At 44.8% G+C, this 20,695-nt stretch overlaps 1 protein-coding gene across 2 annotated transcripts in view; it reads right to left on the bottom strand.

Moving 5' to 3' along the window:
* Positions 1 to 12,558: 12,558 nt before the first annotated feature.
* LOC120979391 (coagulation factor XIII B chain-like) overlaps positions 12,559 to 20,695 on the bottom strand; it is a 165,189-nt gene continuing 157,052 nt past the window's right edge. Inside the window, exon 9 of one of the 2 annotated variants that reach the window (XM_040408118.1) lies at positions 12,559 to 12,820. In XM_040408118.1, coding sequence (XP_040264052.1) covers positions 12,819 to 12,820 — 2 coding nt within the window. In that variant the 3' untranslated portion in view covers positions 12,559 to 12,818. Of the gene's footprint in view, positions 12,821 to 16,793; positions 16,934 to 20,695 lie in introns of those variants that run through there. The other variant, XM_040408117.1, reaches the window with a different exon arrangement.

The following is a 20,695-nucleotide window of genomic DNA, read 5'->3' as shown; positions in this document are numbered from 1 at the left end:
AGGAAAAATGAATTCCCAAGTTTATCAAGACATTTTGCAGGAGAACTTAAGGCCATCTGTCCACCAGCTGAAGCTCAACAGAAGATGGGTGTTAAACTATAATGACTGATTAGGGAGGTCAAACCAAGTTGAAAGTCTGCTCTCCAGATTACCAAAGGTAAGGCATGATTCAGGAGGTGGGTAATCTAAAATTTAACATTTATTGATATGCGAATAAAATATAGAATAATTCCTAGATAAAGTGTGCGATAACAAACCTTGGGATAGAACAAATAAATGTACACTGGCTGTTAGACTAAGTTTCCATCCCAAATGAAAAATACATATAAACACTAAAATAGTGCACGGCGGCACCAGAAACCAGTTGTCCTACCGGTACCGCGAGACAGGATACGGATCGTTCACCCTCGACAATACTCCTATGGCAGCTTCTTCATAAATGTTGACAAATGAAAAAGATAGTGTCAGGCAGTGATACACAGGAGTGCAGGGTCCCTGTATAGGCCCTATGGCTGACTAGCAATAATTACCCTGATTCTAAAATATAGGTAGCAGCCTCACCACAGGGCACTCGTCCTTACAAGGACGACCCCGTCCGGAACCTGTCCCTGAAAGATAATACTAAATGTCCCTAAAGGATCTAGAAAAAAAGCTCCCTACACGCATGTTTCACTGCCTGCAAAAAAATATATATATACAGCAAGCAGTTCATCAGGGGAGATAGAGGGAAGAGCACTAGGGATAAGTATAAGATAAGTACTCAATCCCTAGAGACCAGCCTAAACAAGATTCGTCGGTCAGTAATGGAGGTTTGACCAGATGGTGGACATCTCCTGGGGCGGTCTCTATAGATGGAGAGACTATGGTATTTGCAGCTAAATGATGCACAGAAAGCTACACCTGGGACGCCAACTTTACTGGCGTTCCCACCATTTTTAAATAGTTACCTGCCTGCCGCCTCCGCCGCCCACAGTATAGACAGGCCAATGGGCGCATCCGTGCGTTCGCACGTCAGCGCCGCGCATGCGCCCATTGCGGAGGCAGAAGCGAGGCTTGAGGCGCACGGAAGTGCCATGGATGCCGGCTACTTCCTGCGCATGCGCGGCATGGCTAGATCTCGCGATGCCGTGGCTGCCAGCTAGGTTAGCCGCAGCACTTCAGACAGGGGATGATACCGGTCCTGCCTGTAATCGCTATTAGGCAGCAGGGCGATCGGAACTCGCTCTGCTCCCAAAGCGCAAAGGCCCCCAATCGGGCCATCAGAAAATGTACAGTATTTGGGCAACCGGTCTAATACAGACCAAGATTAAATATCTAGGCAATAACAGGCACCGGCACATTAGTATGGTGGCCAATGGATCGGATAAATTGAAAAGAATTATATATTGTACAGTTGGGGGGAGAGATTCAATATGTTTGGAAATCCAGAAACAGGATATATATAAATATACAGGCTGTACCTAGCCGGTACAATAACATAAATTGGCTAGGTGGACCTGAATGAACGCTGGATCCGTCTGAACAGAATTAGACCCGGCTGGTTCCATCACAGAAAACAGCTGAAATTCAACTGTTCATTCAGGCCCGTCGGTACGACTGTGCGTAAGAGAAAGATCCAACGGGCTTCCCGCTGTAATATGATTTTATCCCAGTCTCCTCCACGTTTTGGGGGGGAAACTGCCTCAATACCGTTAACTTTAATAACTCGCGGATCACCTTGGTGGAAATCACACACATGGCGGGCCACGGCCGTGTCCCGTCGTTTCTCTATATCAAGGAGATGTTCTCCTATTCGCCTTCGCAGCTCGCGCTTGGTTTTACCAATGTATTCCTTGTTGCAAATACATGTGATCTTATATATCACGCCTACAGTTCTGCAAGAGATAAAATCCCTGATATCGAAAGTACGCTTGAGATTATTGCTGAAGAAAGTCTTCCCTGTGGCGATCCTGTCACAGGCCACACAGCCGCTGCACCTGAAACTACCCACGGGCCGACGGCCCAGCCAGGTCTCAGGGGCAGCGGGTGGTGAAAAGTGACTATGTACAAGTAGATCCTTGAGGCTCTTGCCTCGCCTATATGTCACTTGTGGATAGTCATGTAAAACATCGCTGATGTCAGGGTCCATCAGGAGAATGGACCAGTGGCGGTCAAGGATCTCCCTTGACTTGTTGGCTAAGCCATCAAATGTGGTTATAAATCGCACCTTCCTCTCTATCTCCTGTTTTTTCTTAGGAACTAGAAGTGTATCTCTATGAATGTGGGCCGCTCTCTGAAATGCTTTTTTCAAAATGCAGTCGGGATAGCCTCTGGCCAAAAATCTTTGTCGGAGGTCTGCCGCCTGAACTTTGAATTCATTCTCCCCTGAGCAGTTCCTCCGCAGGCGCAGATACTGCCCATAGGGGATGCCTCGCTTCAGGGGCAACGGATGGCTACTATGCCAGTGGAGGACTGAGTTGGTTGCTGTGGTTTTTCGATAAATGCTAGTTGAAAGCTCCCCCCCAGGATTTTTGAATATACACACATCTAGAAACTGAAGTTTTTCTTTATTAATCTCATACGTAAATCGGAGACCGATAGAGTTTTTGTTAAGTGATTCCACAAATAGTTTAAAGGCTGAGTAACTGGAGTTCCAAATAATTAGAATATCGTCGATGTACCGGGCCCACAGGGCAACGGGCCCGGTCATCGACTCCCCTTCTCCAAAGACGGTTATGGCCTCCCACCAGCCCAGGAGCAGGTTTGCATAGGACGGCGCACAGGAGCAACCCATCGCCGTGCCCCTGAGCTGGTGGTAGAGGCGACCGTCAAACATGAAGAAATTGTGTGTAAGTAGGAACTTGAGCAGCTGGAAGACCAGCTCATTATGAGCCGCAAACTGTTGGCCCCGCATGCTCAGGTAATATTCTACTGCTCTCAAACCCGCTTCGTGTGGTATTGAGGAATAGAGGGCCTCAACATCAATACTGGCCAGGTAAGAGTGGTCGTCGATGCATACTCCATCTACCCGCTTCAATAGATCCATAGTGTCGCGGGTAAAGGACGGGAGGGCAGTGACAAAGGGCATTAATATCTGGTCGATATATACCCCTATATTTTGTCCTAAACTGCCAATACCGGCCATGATCGGTCTCCCTTTTAGTGGTTTTAGCCCTTTGTGGACCTTAGGGAGGCTGTAGAACGTGGCCGCTACTGGATGTCGAGGGTACATAAAATCAAATTCTTCCTGAGATATAAGATTATTACTTTTTCCCATAGACAGAATATCCCTTAGTTCCACCAAGTAAGGTGCAGTGGGGTTAAGAGTCAGTGTTTGATAGCTAGTCTTATCCTTCAGGATCTGTTCACACATAGACTGATAGCTCTGTCTATTCATGATAACCGTGTTACCACCTTTATCGGACGGTTTTATAACTATAGTGGTATCTTCTCTCAGGGATTTGATAGCATTGAGTTCCTCTACAGAGCAGTTATTATGTCTATGTTTTTTCTGAAGTTCCATAAGATCTGCGGTAACTAATTGTAAGAAGACATCTAGACATGATACGTCTCCTGTCGGTGGCATTTTGTTACTCTTATTACGTAAGGGTGTGAATGGGCCCCGTCCTTTAAAGGTATATGCATCAGTAGATAAACTCTGCAGTAGTTCCACATCATGGAGTAAATCTGTAGGTATTCCTAGATATTGACTTTTCTTCCTATCAATTACTTTAAATTGCTTGTGCAAACGAAGCTTGCGTATAAATAAGTGTAGATCTTTAACCCATGTGAACGTGTCATGTTGGCGAGTTGGAACAAATGAAAGTCCTTTAGATAATACAGCCATTTCAATTTTGGAGAGGGTGCGATTGGATAGATTAATTATCTCTGGGCCGACTGATCCCGGTTGTTTGGACGGTTTCTCAGGTGATAATTGACCCCCTGATCTAAAAAACCGCCGCGATTGGCACCAGCGGTTCCCCTGCCTCTGCCTCTCCCTTTCTTATTGAACTTCTGCTTGCTTCTGTTAGGGTTGCCACCTAGTTCCCTGTCACTGTCGGACAATTCTGTTTCCGTAGTGGAAACTTCAGAAGTGACCTCTTTGGTGGGTGGCACCTCTCTCAGAACCAAGTAGGCTTGGTTTTCTTTAAATTCAGCTAGATCTTTATTGAATTGCCTATGCTTACGTTCGCGCAAATAATATTGGAATTTCTCAACAGTGGTTTGAAGTTGTTTTTCCTTGTTGAGAAAGTCCTGACCTCAACCCGATTGAGATGCTGTGGCATGACCTCAAGAAAGCGATTCACACCAGACATCACAAGAATATTGCTGAACTGAAACAGTTCTGTAAAGAGAAATTTTCAAGACTTACTCCTGACCGTTCTGCACGTCTGATCTGCAACTACAGGAAACGTTTGGTTGAAGTTATTGCTGCCAAAGGAGGTTCAACCAGTTATTAAATCCAAGGGTTCACATACTTTTTCCACCTGCACTGTGAATGTTTACATGGTGTGTTCAATAAAAACATGGTAACATTTAATTATTTGTATGTTATTAGTTTAAGCAGACTGTGATTGTCTATTGTTGTGACTTAGATGAAGATCAGATCACATTTTATGACCAATTTGTGCAGAAATCCATATCATTCCAAAGGGTTCACATACTTTTTCTTGCAACTGTATTTTTTTTTATTCCTCAGGGTGGTGGCGGCGGGCAGTAGGAGATGAGCGCTTCCATTGTGGAAGCGCTCATCTCCATATTCATCTGTATTGCTGTCCTCAGGACAGCTATATAGATGCCTGTGCTGCGGCAGGGCCCGGGAGGGAGAGGCGTTTCCTTTCCCTGTTCTTCTGATAGGCTGCAGACACTAATGCCTGCAGACTATCAGAGGCCGGCTCAGGCGGCACGATGACGTTATTATCATCGCGCCGCCGCAGCCTGAGCCAGGCAGCACACAGCGGGGGACACAGGCCGGAAGATGCCTGCATCGCATCACTGCTGATAGAGGTAAGTATTAGTGTTTTTTTTTGTTTTGTTTTTTCTTTGTGGGGGGAGGTTGCATTTATTACAGCCTCATTTTTTTGGGAGTGGCATTCTGGGGGCATTTATTTCTTGCCCATTTTGGGGGGGCACTATGGGGGCATTTCTTACTGGCACATTATGGGGGGGCACCATGGGGGAGAGGAGCACTATGGGGGCTCTAAAGGGGCTTTTTTTTATTATTGGCACATTATGGGGGGCACTATAGGGGAGAGCGGCATTATGGGGCATCTGTTGACACTATCGGGGCATTATTTGGGGGTAATATGGGGAAGTGGGGGCTCTAAAGGGGCCTTTTTTATTGACACATTATGGGGGGCACTATGGCATCTGGTGGAACTAAGGGGGGCATTTTTTACTGGCACATTATGGGAGGCATTATAGGGGAGAGTGGCACTATGGGGCATTATTTGGGGGCACTATGGGGGAGTGGAGCACTATTGGGGCATCTGGTGGCACTCAGAAGGGGCATTTTTTACTGGCACATTATGGGGGAGAGGAGCACTATAGCATCTGCTGGGGGCACTAAGAAGGGGCAATTTTTTCACTGGCATATTATGGGGGACACTATGGGGAAGGGGGAGAGGAGCACTATGATGGTATTTACCGGGGCACTATATAGGGGTATTTTATACTGGCATACATTATGGGGACATTAGCTCAACTGCGGGCACTAAGCGGGGGGATTTTATGTACTGTCATATTATAGGGAGAATTATTACTACTAGGAGGTATTATGGGGAGCTTTACTACTACTGGGGGGCTATGAGGAACATGATTACTAGTATGGACACTATAGGAGCATTATTACTACTAAGTGTGCTCTGGCAGAGAATTATTTCTATTGGTGGGATTTTGGGGAGCACTGTTACTTTGGGGGGCACCCTGGCACAGTATCAGCTTAAAACTATTATTTTTGGGGGACATTATCTTTATACTATTAGTGTCTGGGCGTAGTTATTTTTTAGAGCACTGTGTGCCAATAATTGTTGAAGGGGGCACTATCTGTGTGGTAGTAGTATTTCTAGGGGGACTGTTTCTGCAGTAAAGTATTGGGGGTGGCAGGAAAGGGTGTTCAGAAGATGTGAAGATGATGGAAATGTGGCAAACTAATGCCTGTCAATCTCTGCAGAAACAGGAGATGGCTGTAAAATCATCATGGCAGTCTGGTCTGAATGGAGAAGATAAAGAAAGAGAACGTTTACAACAAAGGTGACATCACTGGATGTAAGAGGTATGTGGTGCTATGTAGGAGAGGAGATGCTCCGGCTCCTCCCCCTTCCATTTGCAGAAGGAGGATTCAGAGCTGGGTGAGGACGGCCAAAGGGGGCAGCAGGCCACGAGCGGGTGGCAGATGGTGGGGGGAACCACAGCCCTTGAGCAGGATCTGGGGAGGGAGGAGAGCGGAGGAGCTTCCTGACTGTAGCCTGCTGTTTATTGTATAATGTGAAGCAGGCAGTGCAGCGAGGACAGACCCCCCCCCCCCCTCTCCGTATGATGTGTAAAGACAGGCCTCAACAATAGAATTTCAGCAGTACAGTGTTTGTTGGGAGAGGCCTAGTATATGTAGGAGGGGCTTTTAATAATGGGTGGGGCTAAAAATGGGCCACTTGACTGGATTTGCCCCCCAGGACTAAGGCTGCCAGCCCTCCCCTGGTAGTTATGCCCAGATATGTGCCCCCTCACAGTAGTTTCGGACAGATACAGTTGCAAGAAAAAGTATGTGAACCCTTTGGAATAGTATGGATTTCTGCACAAATTGGTCATAAAATGTAATCTGATCTTCATCTAAGTCACAACAATAGACAATCACAGTCTGCTTAAACTAATAACACACAAAGAATTAAATGTTACCATGTTTTTATTGAACACACCATGTAAACATTCACAGTGCAGGTGGAAAAAGTATGTGAACCCCTATACTAATGACATCTTCAAAAGCTAATTGGAGTGAGGTGTCAGCCAACTGGAGTCCAATCAATGAGATGAGATTGGAGGTGTTTGTTACAGCTGCCCTGCCATATAAAAAACACACACCAGTTCTGGGTTTGCTTTTCACAAGAAGCATTGCCTGATGTGAATGATGCCTCGCACAAAAGAGCTCTCAGAAGACCTACGATTAAGAATTGTTGACTTGCATAAAGCTGGAAAGGGTTATAAAAGTATCTCCAAAGCCTTACTGTTCATCAGTCCACGGTAAGACAAATTGTCTTTAAATGGAGAAAGTTCAGCACTGCTGCTACTCTCCCTAGGAGTGGCCGTCCTGTAAAGATGACTGCAAGAGCACAGCACAGACTGCTCAATGAGGTGAAGAAGAATCCTAGAGTGTCAGCTAAAGACTTACAAAAGTCTCTGGCATATCCTAACATCCCTGTTAGCGAATCTACGATACGTAAAACACTAAACAAGAATGGATTTCATGGGAGGATACCACAGAGGAAGCCACTGCTGTAAAAAAAAAACATTGCTGCAAGTTTACAGTTTGCACAAGAGCACCTGGATGTTGTACAGCGGTATTGGCAAAATATTCTGTGGAAAGATGAAACCAAAGTTGAGCTGTTTGGAAGAAACACACATCACTATGTGTGGAGAAAAAGAGGCACAGCACACCAACATCAAAACATCATCCCAACTGTGAAGTATGGTGGTGGGGGCATCATGGTTTGGGGCTGCTTTGCTGCATCAGGGCCTGGACGGATTGCTATCATCGAAGGAAAAATGAATTCCCAAGTTTATCAAGACATTTTGCAGGAGAACTTAAGGCCATCAGTCCACCAGCTGAAGCTCAACAGAAGATGGGTGTTGCAAAAGGACAACTACCCAAAGCATAGAAGTAAATCAACAACAGAATGGCTTAAACAGAAGAAAATACGCCTTCTGGAGTGGCCCAGTCAGAGTCCTGACCTCAACCCGATTGAGATGCTGTGGCATGACCTCAAGAAAGCGATTCACACCAGACATCCCAAGAATATTGCTGAACTGAAACAGTTCTGTAAAGGGGAATGGTCAAGAATTACTCCTGACCGTTGTGCACGTCTCATCTGCAACTACAGGAAACGTTTGGTTGAAGTTATTGCTGCCAAAAGAGGTTCAACCAGTTATTAAATCCAAGGGTTCACATACTTTTTCCACCTGCTCTGTAAATGTTTACATGGTGTGTTCAATAAAAACATGGTAACATTTAATTCTTTGTGTGTTATTAGTTTAAGCAGACTCTGATTGTCTATTGTTGTGACTTAGATGAAGATCAGATCACATTTTATGACCAATTTGTGCAGAAATCCATATCATTCCAAAGGGTTCACATACTTTTTCTTGCAACTGTATGTGTCTCCTTCACAGTAGTTATGACCAGATATATGCCCCCTCACAGTAGCGATGCCCAGATATGTGCCCCCTCATTGTAATGTGCCCAGTTATGTGCCCCCTCACACTAGTTATTCTCAGATATGTGCCCTCTCACAGTAGTTATGCTCAGATATGTGCCCCTCACAGTAATATGCCCAGGACTGTGCCCCCTCACAGTAATATGCCAAGTTGTGCCCCCTCACAGTAATATGCCCAGATATGCCCTCCTCACAGTTATATGTCCAGTCGTGCCCCCTCACAGTAATATGCCCAGTTGTGCCCTCTCACAGTTATATGCCCAGTTATGTGCCCCCTGACAGTACTATGCCCAACTGTGCCCCCTTGCAGTAATATGCCCAGTTGGGCCCACTCACAGTAATATGCCCAGGAAAGTGCCCCCTTCACAGACAGTAAAAAAAAAAAAACTGCAGATACTTACCTCAGTCCCCAGCAGCAGCAACAGCAGGACACACAGAGCTGCCAGCGGGCCCTACCCCCTTCACCACTCCCTGCCTAGATCTGCAGTGTAGAGCACACACAGGGGAGGAATGATGGAGCAGGGAGCCGACGGACGGCTCTCTGCTTCATCATTACAGGCAGCTGTCTCTGCTTCCTATGAAAGTAGGGACAGCTGCCAGAGAGCGGGAAATATCTCCCCCGTACTGGGACCGCGGGACAGCCATTGAAATCTAAGCCTTCATTCTGATAAAATCTGAGACTCTTAGCCAATATATTTTGATCAAAACCTATCTGTGCCCGCCTACCACCACCAAGGTGGTCTAAGTCAGGCAGAACCTACTTTAAACCTACCTATGCCGTTGGGCAACTACATTTAGGAGAGCAGACCCTGCAAATATAGTGTGCTGCTTCTTGTTACTGCTGTGTGCACCAAGCAACCAATGAGAAAAGGAGTCCACACAGCTACCTGTACCACCTAATCAGGGTCGCATGTGGAATAGACGAGGCAAAAGTGCACAAAAATGCTGCTCCCAAGATAAAATAGAAGGGCAGAAGAGCATTCATACTTGAAGGTGACACACCTTCGAGTGTATACTACTTTATCTTTCTCTGAGATTTTTGTCTGTAATATACACTTGAAGGAGTCTGCCCTCCTGAATGTAGATGTCCAACGGCAAAGATAGGTTTAGAGTAGGACCTGCCTAAAGAATTTACCCTATTTTAGAAACCACACCCTTCACAGTATTTCCCAATGGGTGTAGTGAGCATTCATAGGGTCCCTTCATAGGGTTGTAGATCATTTCTTCCTCAGTGTGAAAATTGTGGAGGTGTTCTGGGATGTACACCCACTTGATGGAGCAGTGGCTGAGAAACAGCTCATCAGCAGTGGAATTATCTCAAAGAAATCTAAAGCCCCAGTCTATGGAGAAACCGGCTCTCCAGAAAAACTGCTACTAATTTAGAGTATTTAATACCCTATAATGGTTGCAGAGGTAAGCGTGTGTAGGTGGGGTGTCAAAAAGACTTGCTGCACGGAGTGTAACCTAAGGCCAGCCCTGCAACCTAGCATGCACTTTTTTTTATAGAGGATGCCAGGAAACCAGAGTAAATTTAGGGAGTTTACTCATTTTTCCCTTTCTCTCCAAAGTAAGGTTAGATGTCATACAGATTGTTATCACTGATACAGGCAGCACAGCTGTAGAATATAGAGTGAGGCTTCATTCACAGCTACATTAAAGGCTCCATTAGACTCTGTTAGAAAGGCTCCATTAGCACAGCATACTGCACTTGGAAATCCAACAGATTCCATAATGGCCAATTATAGTTATTCAATGGACAACAGCTTTAGGCCTCATGCATACGGGCGTTGCACGGCCGTGGCCATATTGCGGCCCGCAAATATGCAGGCACCGGCCGCGTCCTCCACGCATCATGGATGCGGACCAATTCACTTTAATGGGTTCGCAGTCCGGAGATGCAGTGCGGAACGGATGCACGGAACCCCACAGAAGCCATACGGAGTGCTTCCGCAGTGGTGTTTCTGTCCGTGCTTCCGCACCGCAAAAAAATAGTACATGTTCTATTTTTTTATAGTGCGGACGAATCACGTACCCATTCAAGTTGAAAGAGTCTTGATCCATCCCGGCCACCACACAGATGTTGCCCGTGTATTGGGGCCCGGTCACCAATGCACGGAACAGCCGCACAACGGCCGTGTGCATGAGGCCTTAGCAATTTTCAGTGTTTTGTTCTTATGATGGAGCAGAACAATGAAAATATTTAGCAAACATGTGAATGAGCCCTAAGTCTAGTCCCTTAAGAATCAACCTTCCCCTGAAAGTGTGAAGCATAGAGAAAAGCTGCACCATTAAATTCTGATGACATCATGTATTCATGGATTCTGGTTCTTCCATGTTTTTAGATCTTTTTGTCAAATGGTAAACTGAAGTACAATTATAAGCATTTAACTTTTATTGACAAATACACCAGGTTTATGTAGAGACTCAATATTTCCAGGGCTGAGCCTTCTTTTTTACAACACTTCTATGGTGGATATCTGCTTCTGGGTTGCTATCCTGGCTGATAGCAACCCATTCTTGCCTAGTTAGTGCTTGAAGTTTATTAAAATTTTTCTGTGTTTGTCCATCCACTTTTTGGGGCTTGACCAAAGATTCTCAATGGGATTGAGTCACGGTTGTTATTTCTACCTTGTGCTATGGTGTTCTATCATGCTGGTAAATGCATTGTTTATCACCAAATTGCTCCTGGATAGTTGGGAGAATTTGCTCTTGGAGAGTGTTTTGATACCATAGGCATAGATACTTAATTTTGAGTGTGCTCACTTGAATTAGAAGCAACCCCCTTACGTGAATGGTTTCTTAGCCCTTCTTGACACCACATCATCCTCCAAAACCCTTCACCTCACTGTTCGTATAGGTGCACTCACACCAGCCTGCTGCCATTCCTGAGCAAGCTCTGCCCTGGTGGTGACCCAATCCCATACCATAGCTGAATCCCCTTTATGAGCTGCCCTTGCATTTCCTAACTTTCTTGGGTGATCTGAAGCCATCTTCACAGCAATTGAACCTCTCTTCTTGAAATTCTTAATGATCCAATACATGGTTTATTTAGATACAATCTTACATGCAGCAATGTTATTGCCTGTGAAGCCCTTTTGATGCAAAACAATAATGACTGCACGTGTTTCCTTGGAGGTAACTGGGGCTAACAGAACACAATTATTTCGAGCGCTACCACCCCTTTTAAAGCAACCAATCTACTATTTTTATTCATTCAGTATGACAAAGTGATATCAGCTGCCTTGTGCTCGTTAGCACATTCTCCTGAGCTAATGAGAACTTCTGTGAAATGATGTTAGCAGGTCATTTTGTGGCAGGGCTGAAATGCAATCAAATTGCTTTTTGGGGGAATTAAATTAATTTTCATGGTAATGGATCACTTTGCAAAGCTGCCGATCAGCTTTTGGAGAAGGTACCAGCACTCCTGTGAGCACCGCGGCCTTCTACAGCTTTTCCTAGACCAAGTGATGACACTTTCATGTGTCAAATGGCCTATAAACAGCTCAGCCCTATTCAAGTGAATGGGGCTGAGCGCAATACCAAGCACAGCCACTATACCATGTACGGCACTGTGCATAGTTTGCTGTCAGAAGGCAGAGGTGCTCACAAGAAGGCCGATGCTTTCTCAAAACAGCTGATCGGCGGGGTCCTGGTTGTCAGACCCACACCGATCAGATACTTATGACCTGTACTGAGTATAGGTCATTAGTATAAAAATCTTGGAAAAACCTTTTAATGCAAATTGCCACCATAAAATTTATGAAAACCAAAATTTGTGTCAGTCTCAAAACTCCTGGCCACGAATGGACAGTTGCCTATCATCTCAATTAGCCTGTATAATATTTGTATTTAGTTTGTTCACATAAGTGGTAGCTTTGTGCTGCAGAAACGCATGTATTTTACAAATGTTTAAGCTGCGACCCCATTTACAATAGAGAATACAATTAATCAGTGTAAGATGGGGAATTCATTTAAAGAACAAGAAATGTATGAAAATGTATGGATAGTCATTTACACGTTTGCCCTAGGTTTACAGGTTTAATTATCCTATTAACAGAAGGTGCTTGAAAAAGATTTTCATTTATTTCTGGTAACAATTGAATTGACTTTTTATATATAAAGGCAATTTGAATTAATATAAAACCACATTTACTTATTTTACATTGTTTTATTACATTTTTTAGAAATGTTACACTTTGTTTTTCTCCTTAAATCATGACTAAGGTAATACAATAATGCTATATCATATTAAATCAAATTGATAAATAATGTTTCTTCAGCTTTTGTTCAGTTCAGTTCTTCAGATAACCATTGCATATACACTGTAAGTTTTCTAATATGAACTTCTTACTATTATATTGATCAGAAAACACATCTTCAAGAGCATATCCTCTTCTCATCCAGTTTAGTTGATTCTGTAAAGCAAAATGTTTTTAAAAGAAAGATTATACATCCTAAGAAGACTTTACCATGATGATTTGGAGCTTTTTTCTTATTTACCCCTTGGGTTGTCAGTTTTTGCATTTTTGCCTTTGAGTACTGCCTTTCTAAAGCCATAACTTTTTTATTTGTCATTCACATAGCAGTAGGAAGGGTTGTTTTTTTGTGAAGTTGCACATTCCAATGGTACCATTTATGTTACATACAATTTAGTGGGAAGCTATAACAACATTCCAAACGGGGTGGAATTGGAAAAAAAAACACAATTCCACCACAGTTTTACAGGTTTTGTTTTTACAGCGTTCAGGGCCGTTTTTAATATTGATTGGACCCTGGGCAAAAATTTACTTGGGCCCCCTGGATCCTGCCTTCCCACACCCTAGCATGCAATCACGCCCTCCACCACAACACACACAGACACACAAAAAAATCCACACACCTGGTAGAGTACAGTGAATGACTGTAAATACTTCCAGTTCTGAAGACTCCAGTGGCTCAGGATCAGTGCTCTGGGCAGCTGTGAAGGAAGGAGGGTGAGCCGAGTCCCGCTCTGAAGGAAGGAGACCGGGACTCTGCTCACCCTAGCATTGCAGTGTACCCCAGCACCGCACAGTATGCAGTATAGCACCCTATAGTATACAGCACCCCACAGTATGCAGTATAGCACCCTATAGTATACAGCACCCCACAGTATGCAGTATATCACCCTATATTGTACAGCACCCCACACTATACAGTATACAGCACCCCACAGTATACAGCACTCCACAGTATACAGCACCCCACAGTGTATAGTAGAGCAGTATAGCACCCCACAGTATACAGTAGAGCAGTATAGCACCCCACAGTATACAGCACCCCACAGTATACAGCACCCCATACTGTACAGTATACAGCACCTCACAGTATACAGTAGAGAAGTATAGCACCCCACAATATACAGCACCTCACAGTATACAGTAGAGCAGTATAGCACCCCACACTATACAGTAACTCACGGTATACAGCACCTCACAGTATATAGCACCCCACAATATACAGCACCTCACAGTATACAGTAGAGCAGTATAGCACCCCACACTATACAGCACCCCACAGTATACAGCACCTCACGGTATACAGCACCTCACGGTATACAGTACCCCCAAACTATACAGAATACAGCACCTCACAGTATACAGCACCCCACAGTAAACAGTAGAGCAGTATAGCACCCCACACTATACAGTAACTCACGGTATACAGCACCTCACAGTATACAGCACCCCACAATATACAGCACCTCACATTATACAGTAGAGCAGTATAGCACCCCACACTATACAGCACCCCACAGTATACAGCACCCCAGGTATACAGTAAAGCAGTATAGCACCCCACAGTATACAGCACCCTACAGTATACAGTAGAGAAGTATAGCACCCCACAGTATACAGCACCCCACAATATACAGCCCCCCACAATATAAAGCACCCCACCATATACAGTAGAGCAGTATAGCACCCCAGAGTATACAACACCCCACAGTATAGAGCACCCCACAGTATACAACACCCCACAGTATACAGCACCCCACAGTATACAGTAGAGCAGTATAGCGCACCCCACCGTATACAGCACCCCACAGTATACAGTAAAGCAGTATAGCACCACACAGTATACAGCACCCCACAGTATACAGTAGCTTACAGTATATTAGTATAACAGCCCCTGTCACCTTTTCCTGATGTAATCTTCACAAAAAAAGCTCCGCAGCTAAGGCAAACTTATCCTATAGCAACACTCCTGATAGAAAGTACCTTTGATTGCCTCATAGCCATGTGACCAGTAATATTGCTAGGTTACTGGTCACATGGTGATGATGTCATCTAAGGTCTTTTCTCCCAAGAGAATCACAGCTGTCACAGTTCGCTGCCTGGAGTGCCGGTGTAACGTTATACTTCCCTACTTTGTGAGATTGCTCTACCCTCATCACTTCCGGTCCCACCGAACATGACGTGAGGAGGTGTGCAGCACAGCACAGGCGCACAACGACGGGTTAGGGAAATTTCACAGCAGAGTGCGCATGCACCGGAAACCTCGCTGGCGGTTAGGGTAGGGAAAAATGATGGGCCAGTGCGCAGGCACGGTGATCGGATGGATGTTCTCAGCTGGACACCGAACGACACTGCGCATGCGCTGGGAGCTTCACCAGCGGTTAGGGTAGGGAAAAAGCGCTGGCCCGTACGTAATTTTTCCCTTCCCTAACCGCTGGTGAGGCTCCCGGCGCATGCGCAGTGTCGGCCGGTGTCCAGCTGAGAACATCCATCCGATCACCGCACCTGCGCACTAGCCCATAATTTTTACCTACCCTAATCGCCGGCGAGGCTCCTGGCGCATGCGCACTCTGCTGTGAAATTTCTGAAATTTCCCTAACCCATCGTTGTGCGCCTGCGCGGCGCTGCATGACGAGGGTAGGGATGTATAACGTTACATCGGCAGCCATGGCATGGCAGCACCCCCCTGTGTAGCTGACAGCCTGACACCTAGGGCATTGGCCAGCAGGGGTCAAGAGGGAGCTGCCTTGGACCCCCAGGAGCAACTGGGCCCGGGGCAGCTGCCCCTTTTGCCCCTTGTTAAAGACGGCCCTGACAGCGTTCACTATGAGGCAACTGTTGTTACCTTTTTTTTCCGGGTCAGTACAATTACAATGACACCACATTTATATAGTTTTTCTTGTGTTTTAATACAGAAAAAATATATAAACTTTTTCATTGCCATATTCTGTCCCCATAACTTTTTTATAGTCAGGTCTACGGAGCTGTGTCAGGATTTTGTGTCAATTGCAGTGACCCAGTTTATCACTGCTAAAGAGTTAATTCACTGCTAAAAGGATTCATGTACTTTTCTATATCGTTTGTGTGATTTAAAGAGCTGAACATAGATAAACAATTTAGTTATCGTGCCATTAAAGGGGTTGTCCAGTTTCAGACCTGAACCCGGACCCAAACCTATCTGCACTCATTCACCGTGAATAAGTGGAGAACTAGAGCTTTTCAAGCTCCAATGCTCCTCCTTGCCCTGCGCTGAATCACTCAGGGCAAGGGAATTTTCTTGAGATCTGGTGACATAACGAGCTCTCCATGGGAAGGCTAGGCGAAAGCTTCCACCTAGCAGTGAGCCCAGTGACGTCACCAGCACTAATGGGTGGTCTTTAGAAGGGTAGGGCAATGCTAAATGCAGCCCATCAGAGCCAAAGATGTCTCTGGGATCCGCCTTACAGTGTCCAAAAGTAAACAAATAGCCCTTGCCATTCGCAATGCATTTTCAGCCTGCTGGCCCATATTCAGCCTTGGAAAAATTGTGTATTTACTGTGAAGAAAAACAGAACTTATTACAGCCAATGATTTTGTTTATGAACTGCCAAAACGACCTCAGTAAAGTGCCTTGGACTTGTTACTCCAAAATACGGTCTGCTTACTGTCTTGTTCTGCCATCAGCTATTGTCTGGCTCAGACCTCCTGCCTTGCACCCCATCACCACACATTACTAACACCAAGGGCACCCCAGGCACCATCACACAGGAGCTCCCAATACTAAGGAGTGCCCTGAGGGGAAGAAGGGTTGTGCCCCTCCAGTGACTGCATGCATGGCCCAGGGAGTGCTAAAGGGAGAAGGATTAGCCACAGTGAGGACTACAACCACCCTCATTGCCACTGCTACTATCCCATCCTCTCCAGTTCCAGCGAATCCCTGCACCTCCCCTGATGGCCAGCATGCTGCACAATGACACTGCTGAGTTGTGTTTATTGTGGTGCTGTTTTTGAAAAGAAGAAGCCATGTTTTTCGACTCTTGGATAACCCTTTTATGCATTGATAAGTTATGTTACCTGAGACCATAGCCCTAAAATCAGACCCGAGACACCTAAATAATCAGACCACAGATCCCAAAATAGGTCATTAAATTATGAGTTTACAGACAGACCTTTAAATGATCAGACCCCAGACCTGCAAATACTGTGCAGTTGGTGTACTGCTATGGCAGAGGAAGTAGATGCCTGATATGCCTGCTAGACAATGCGATTGCTTGATCGATATAATACACTGCACTGAAAAACAAGAGCACTGGGGTTGAAAAGGCCTGCAGAAAAGGCTTGTAGGGAGTTGGTCAGATTGTCCATTACATAATGGAAGTTGCAAACCACCAGACGTGCTTGACTATGAACATTTCTCATGTGTAAAGTAGGTTGTAATGTATCTTTAAAGGGATTGTCTCACTTTCAACATTATTATATATGTTAAATAGAACCCTATAATATACAATAAAACTAACTAATATACTTCTTCATACAATATTTCCTCCTATTCTGGTAAAGTGTCATTTTGTAGTCATTTATAGACTACTCGTCAGGGGTTATAGCCACCGCTGCAATCCAGCAGCGTTGGCAACATCTGCTCAGTTGGTTGTAAAGTATCTGCCTCTGTGGTGGCCAAGATCATGAGAGAGAGGGCATATAGCCACTCATGCGCAGTATCTCCCTCCTGTCCCGGCCACCTGATATACTGTGAGCTGCTCCCGGCAATGGCAGGAACCAGCAGTTTAAGTCAATAAAAGAGGGTGGCAAGCAAGAGAATCCAACAGACTAGCTGAGGCTGCTATTGTTTTTCCTGAGCAGACCCAGGCTGCTATTAAATCATTAGCTGCCTAAGACAGTGCACACCCAGACAAGTGGTGGGGTTACTGCATCTCAGCACCGCTTGCCTCAGCTGCCAGTCACACTAACAGGGACCACCCGCTAGAGTACCAAAAGTCCTGGACTGAAGAGCAGAAGAGACAAGGTGAGACAACCCCTTTAAAGAACTTTAAAGCCACAGCTGACTTAGTGACTATAGTGATATTGATAGGTCAGGAATCATTGTATACCCACCAAAAAAGCCATCACATATAAGTGGTACACCTCACCACATACAAAAATAATAATTCTTTATTCATGCACATGACATGTACATAAACTGTTAAAAACACTGAAAAACTAAGTGAAATCTCTCAGGGGACAATAAATATAAACATTCCCCTGTACATGATGCCACCACCAAAAGGTGAAAATTTCATATGCCCAAAATGCATTTCAATCCCTGAACACGTGATTACAAATAAACTGTAATTCAAAACATGATCAAAATTAAATCAAAGAATCTCTAAATGTGACAACCAATACAAAAATAAATGTATCTGAGCATACCCACAAAGAGGGAACATAGTTAATACGAAAAATGTTAGGAATCACTGAGTATGTGCTGTCCCAGCTAATGGATTTCAGCTAGGATTCCTATTAATTGTGTTGAGTGCTATATCTGTTTTCCACTATAATTAATGTACTTTGATGCCATCTAGTGGCTATTGTTATATTTGGGTTATGCAAGTTATCTATGGTTGTAATTTCATATGTCACTCATGCCGGAACACACCTGCGATCTCATATCATGTGTCCTGCAATCATTTCATGTTTGTCAGACAGAGCTGGAGAGAGGTGCCACTGCCACTCACTCACAGACCATAAGATTGTATTGCCAGACCCCCATACATTGCTAGCTGAGGTACATTAAGCCATTCATACTGCTGATTTCTTAGGAATAAAAACAAAAAGCATTCTAAGTACGTAAAAGATGTATGTCTTGCTTTTTTCGCTTACTGAATCCTTAGGCCATCTCTTCCCCAAGTGGATATTGTAAGCATTTTTGGAGAATGACAGGGTTCAGCATGGGTATATGTAATCAAAGCTATTCACATGTCAGTGGTTTGAATGCTATTGCTTATTGGTGTAGGTCATTTATGCTAAATGCAGTCTATCAAAGAACTCTAGTCTTGGACATTTGGAGTTTCCACTTTAAAGTTATTTTCCGGGAGTTTTCTACTGAGCCGCGGCCTTCTCTCAACAAACCAAGCACAGCACCATACATTGCATAGTGGCTGTGCCCGGTATCGCAGTTTAGCCCCATTCTCTTCAATGGGGATGAGCTGCACCTAGACCATGCGATTGATGAATGTGACGTAACATGGAAAAGCTAGACAAGGCTTCAGCTGTGAGCGCCTTTGCCTTCTCAAACATATGATCGACAGGGGTCCCAGCAGGGGTGTACATTGAAATCACTGACCCCATAGCATGAATCTAAATTAGTCTCTCATGTCCCATTTATAGCCTCTTCCACTACCCATTCCTGGCCCCTCCCCTTGCTCCATGAACTGTTCTTGCTGCTACCTTCTATATTGTATGCCATCACGGCCGGACTGGGATTTCAAAACAGCCATGGCACACAAAAGAGGTATAATAAATGCAGTGTGTACAGATATTTTGTATATACAGCACCAGTGGTGTACCGCCAATACAGGCAGACCACTCAATTGCTACGGGGCTGGTGGCAGGGGCGGAGTAGATGGAAGGCCCCGCACCCTACAACACCTGCAGTATGGCTTATCTTCTGTCCCAAGTCCCTATCTGGGGCTTGGGTGGGCCCTGATTAACCTCTGTTCAGCCCCCCCTGCTCTTCTCTTACTTACATTGTGTGCACTGCAAACACAGTGCACAACCGAGGTATGCAGCAAAGCATTTGTGAAGCCACAACACGCACAACCTTGAGGCGGATGGGCTACAACAGCAGAAGACCCCACCAGGTACCACTCATCTCCACTACAAATAGGAAAAAGAGGCTACAATTTGCACAAGCTCACCAAAATTGGACTGTTGAAGACTGGATAAATGTTGCCTGGTCTGATGAGTCTCGATTTCTGTTGAGACATTCAAATAAACAGAATGAGAACATGTATCCATCCTCTGAGCCTCAAGTGACTTGTTTTAAGGACATTACATCGAAGTTGGATAAGCCTGTAGTGTGTTTTTCCACTTAAATTTTGAGTGTGACTCCAAATCCAGACCTCCATGGGTTGAAAAATTTGATTTCCATTTTTTTTATTTTTGTGTGATTTTGTTGTCAGCACATTCAACTATGTAAAGAACAAAGTATTTCAGAAAAATATTTAATTAACTCAGATCTAGGATGTGTTATTTTTGTGTTCCCTTTATTTTTTTGAGCAGTGTATATATATATATATATATATATATATATACACTGCTCAAAAAAATAAAGGGAACACAAAAATAACACATCCTAGATCTGAATTAATTAAATATTCTTCTGAAATACTATGTTCTTTACATATTTGAATGTGCTGACAACAAAATCCAACAAAAATAAAAAAAATGGAAATCAAATTTTTCAACCCATGGAGGTCTGGATTTGGAGTCACACTCAAAATTAAAGTGGAAAAACACACTACAGGCTGATCCAACTTTGATGTGATGTCCTTAAAACAAGTCAAAATGAGGCTCAGTAGTGTGTGTGTGGCCTCCACGTGCCTGTATGACCTCCCTACAACGCCTGTGCATGCCCCATGATGAGGTGGCGGACGGTCTCCTGAGGGATCTCCTCCCAGACCTGGACTAAAGCATCTGCCAACTCCTGGACAGTCTGTGGTGCAACGTGACGTTGGTGGATAGAGCGAGACATGATGTCCCAGATGTGCTCAATTGGATTCAGGTCTGGGGAACGGGCGGGCCAGTCCATAGCATCAATGCCTTCATCTTGCAGGAACTGCTGACACACTCCAGCCACATGAGGTCTAGCATTGTCTTGCATTAGGAGGAACCCAGGGCCAACCGCACCAGCATATGGTCTCACAAAGGGTCTGAGGATCTCATCTCGGTACCCAATGGCAGTCAGGCTACCTCTGGCGAGCACATGGAGGGCTGTGCGGCCCTCCAAAGCAATGCCACCCCACACCATTACTGACCCAATGCCAAACCGGTCATGCT

The sequence above is a fragment of the Bufo bufo genome, chromosome 9, assembly GCF_905171765.1.
Source record: "Bufo bufo chromosome 9, aBufBuf1.1, whole genome shotgun sequence".
Classification (NCBI taxonomy): Eukaryota; Metazoa; Chordata; class Amphibia; order Anura; family Bufonidae; genus Bufo; species Bufo bufo.
The sequence above is the reverse complement of the archived record's forward strand: the minus strand, read 5'-3'. Positions and strand labels throughout refer to the sequence as shown.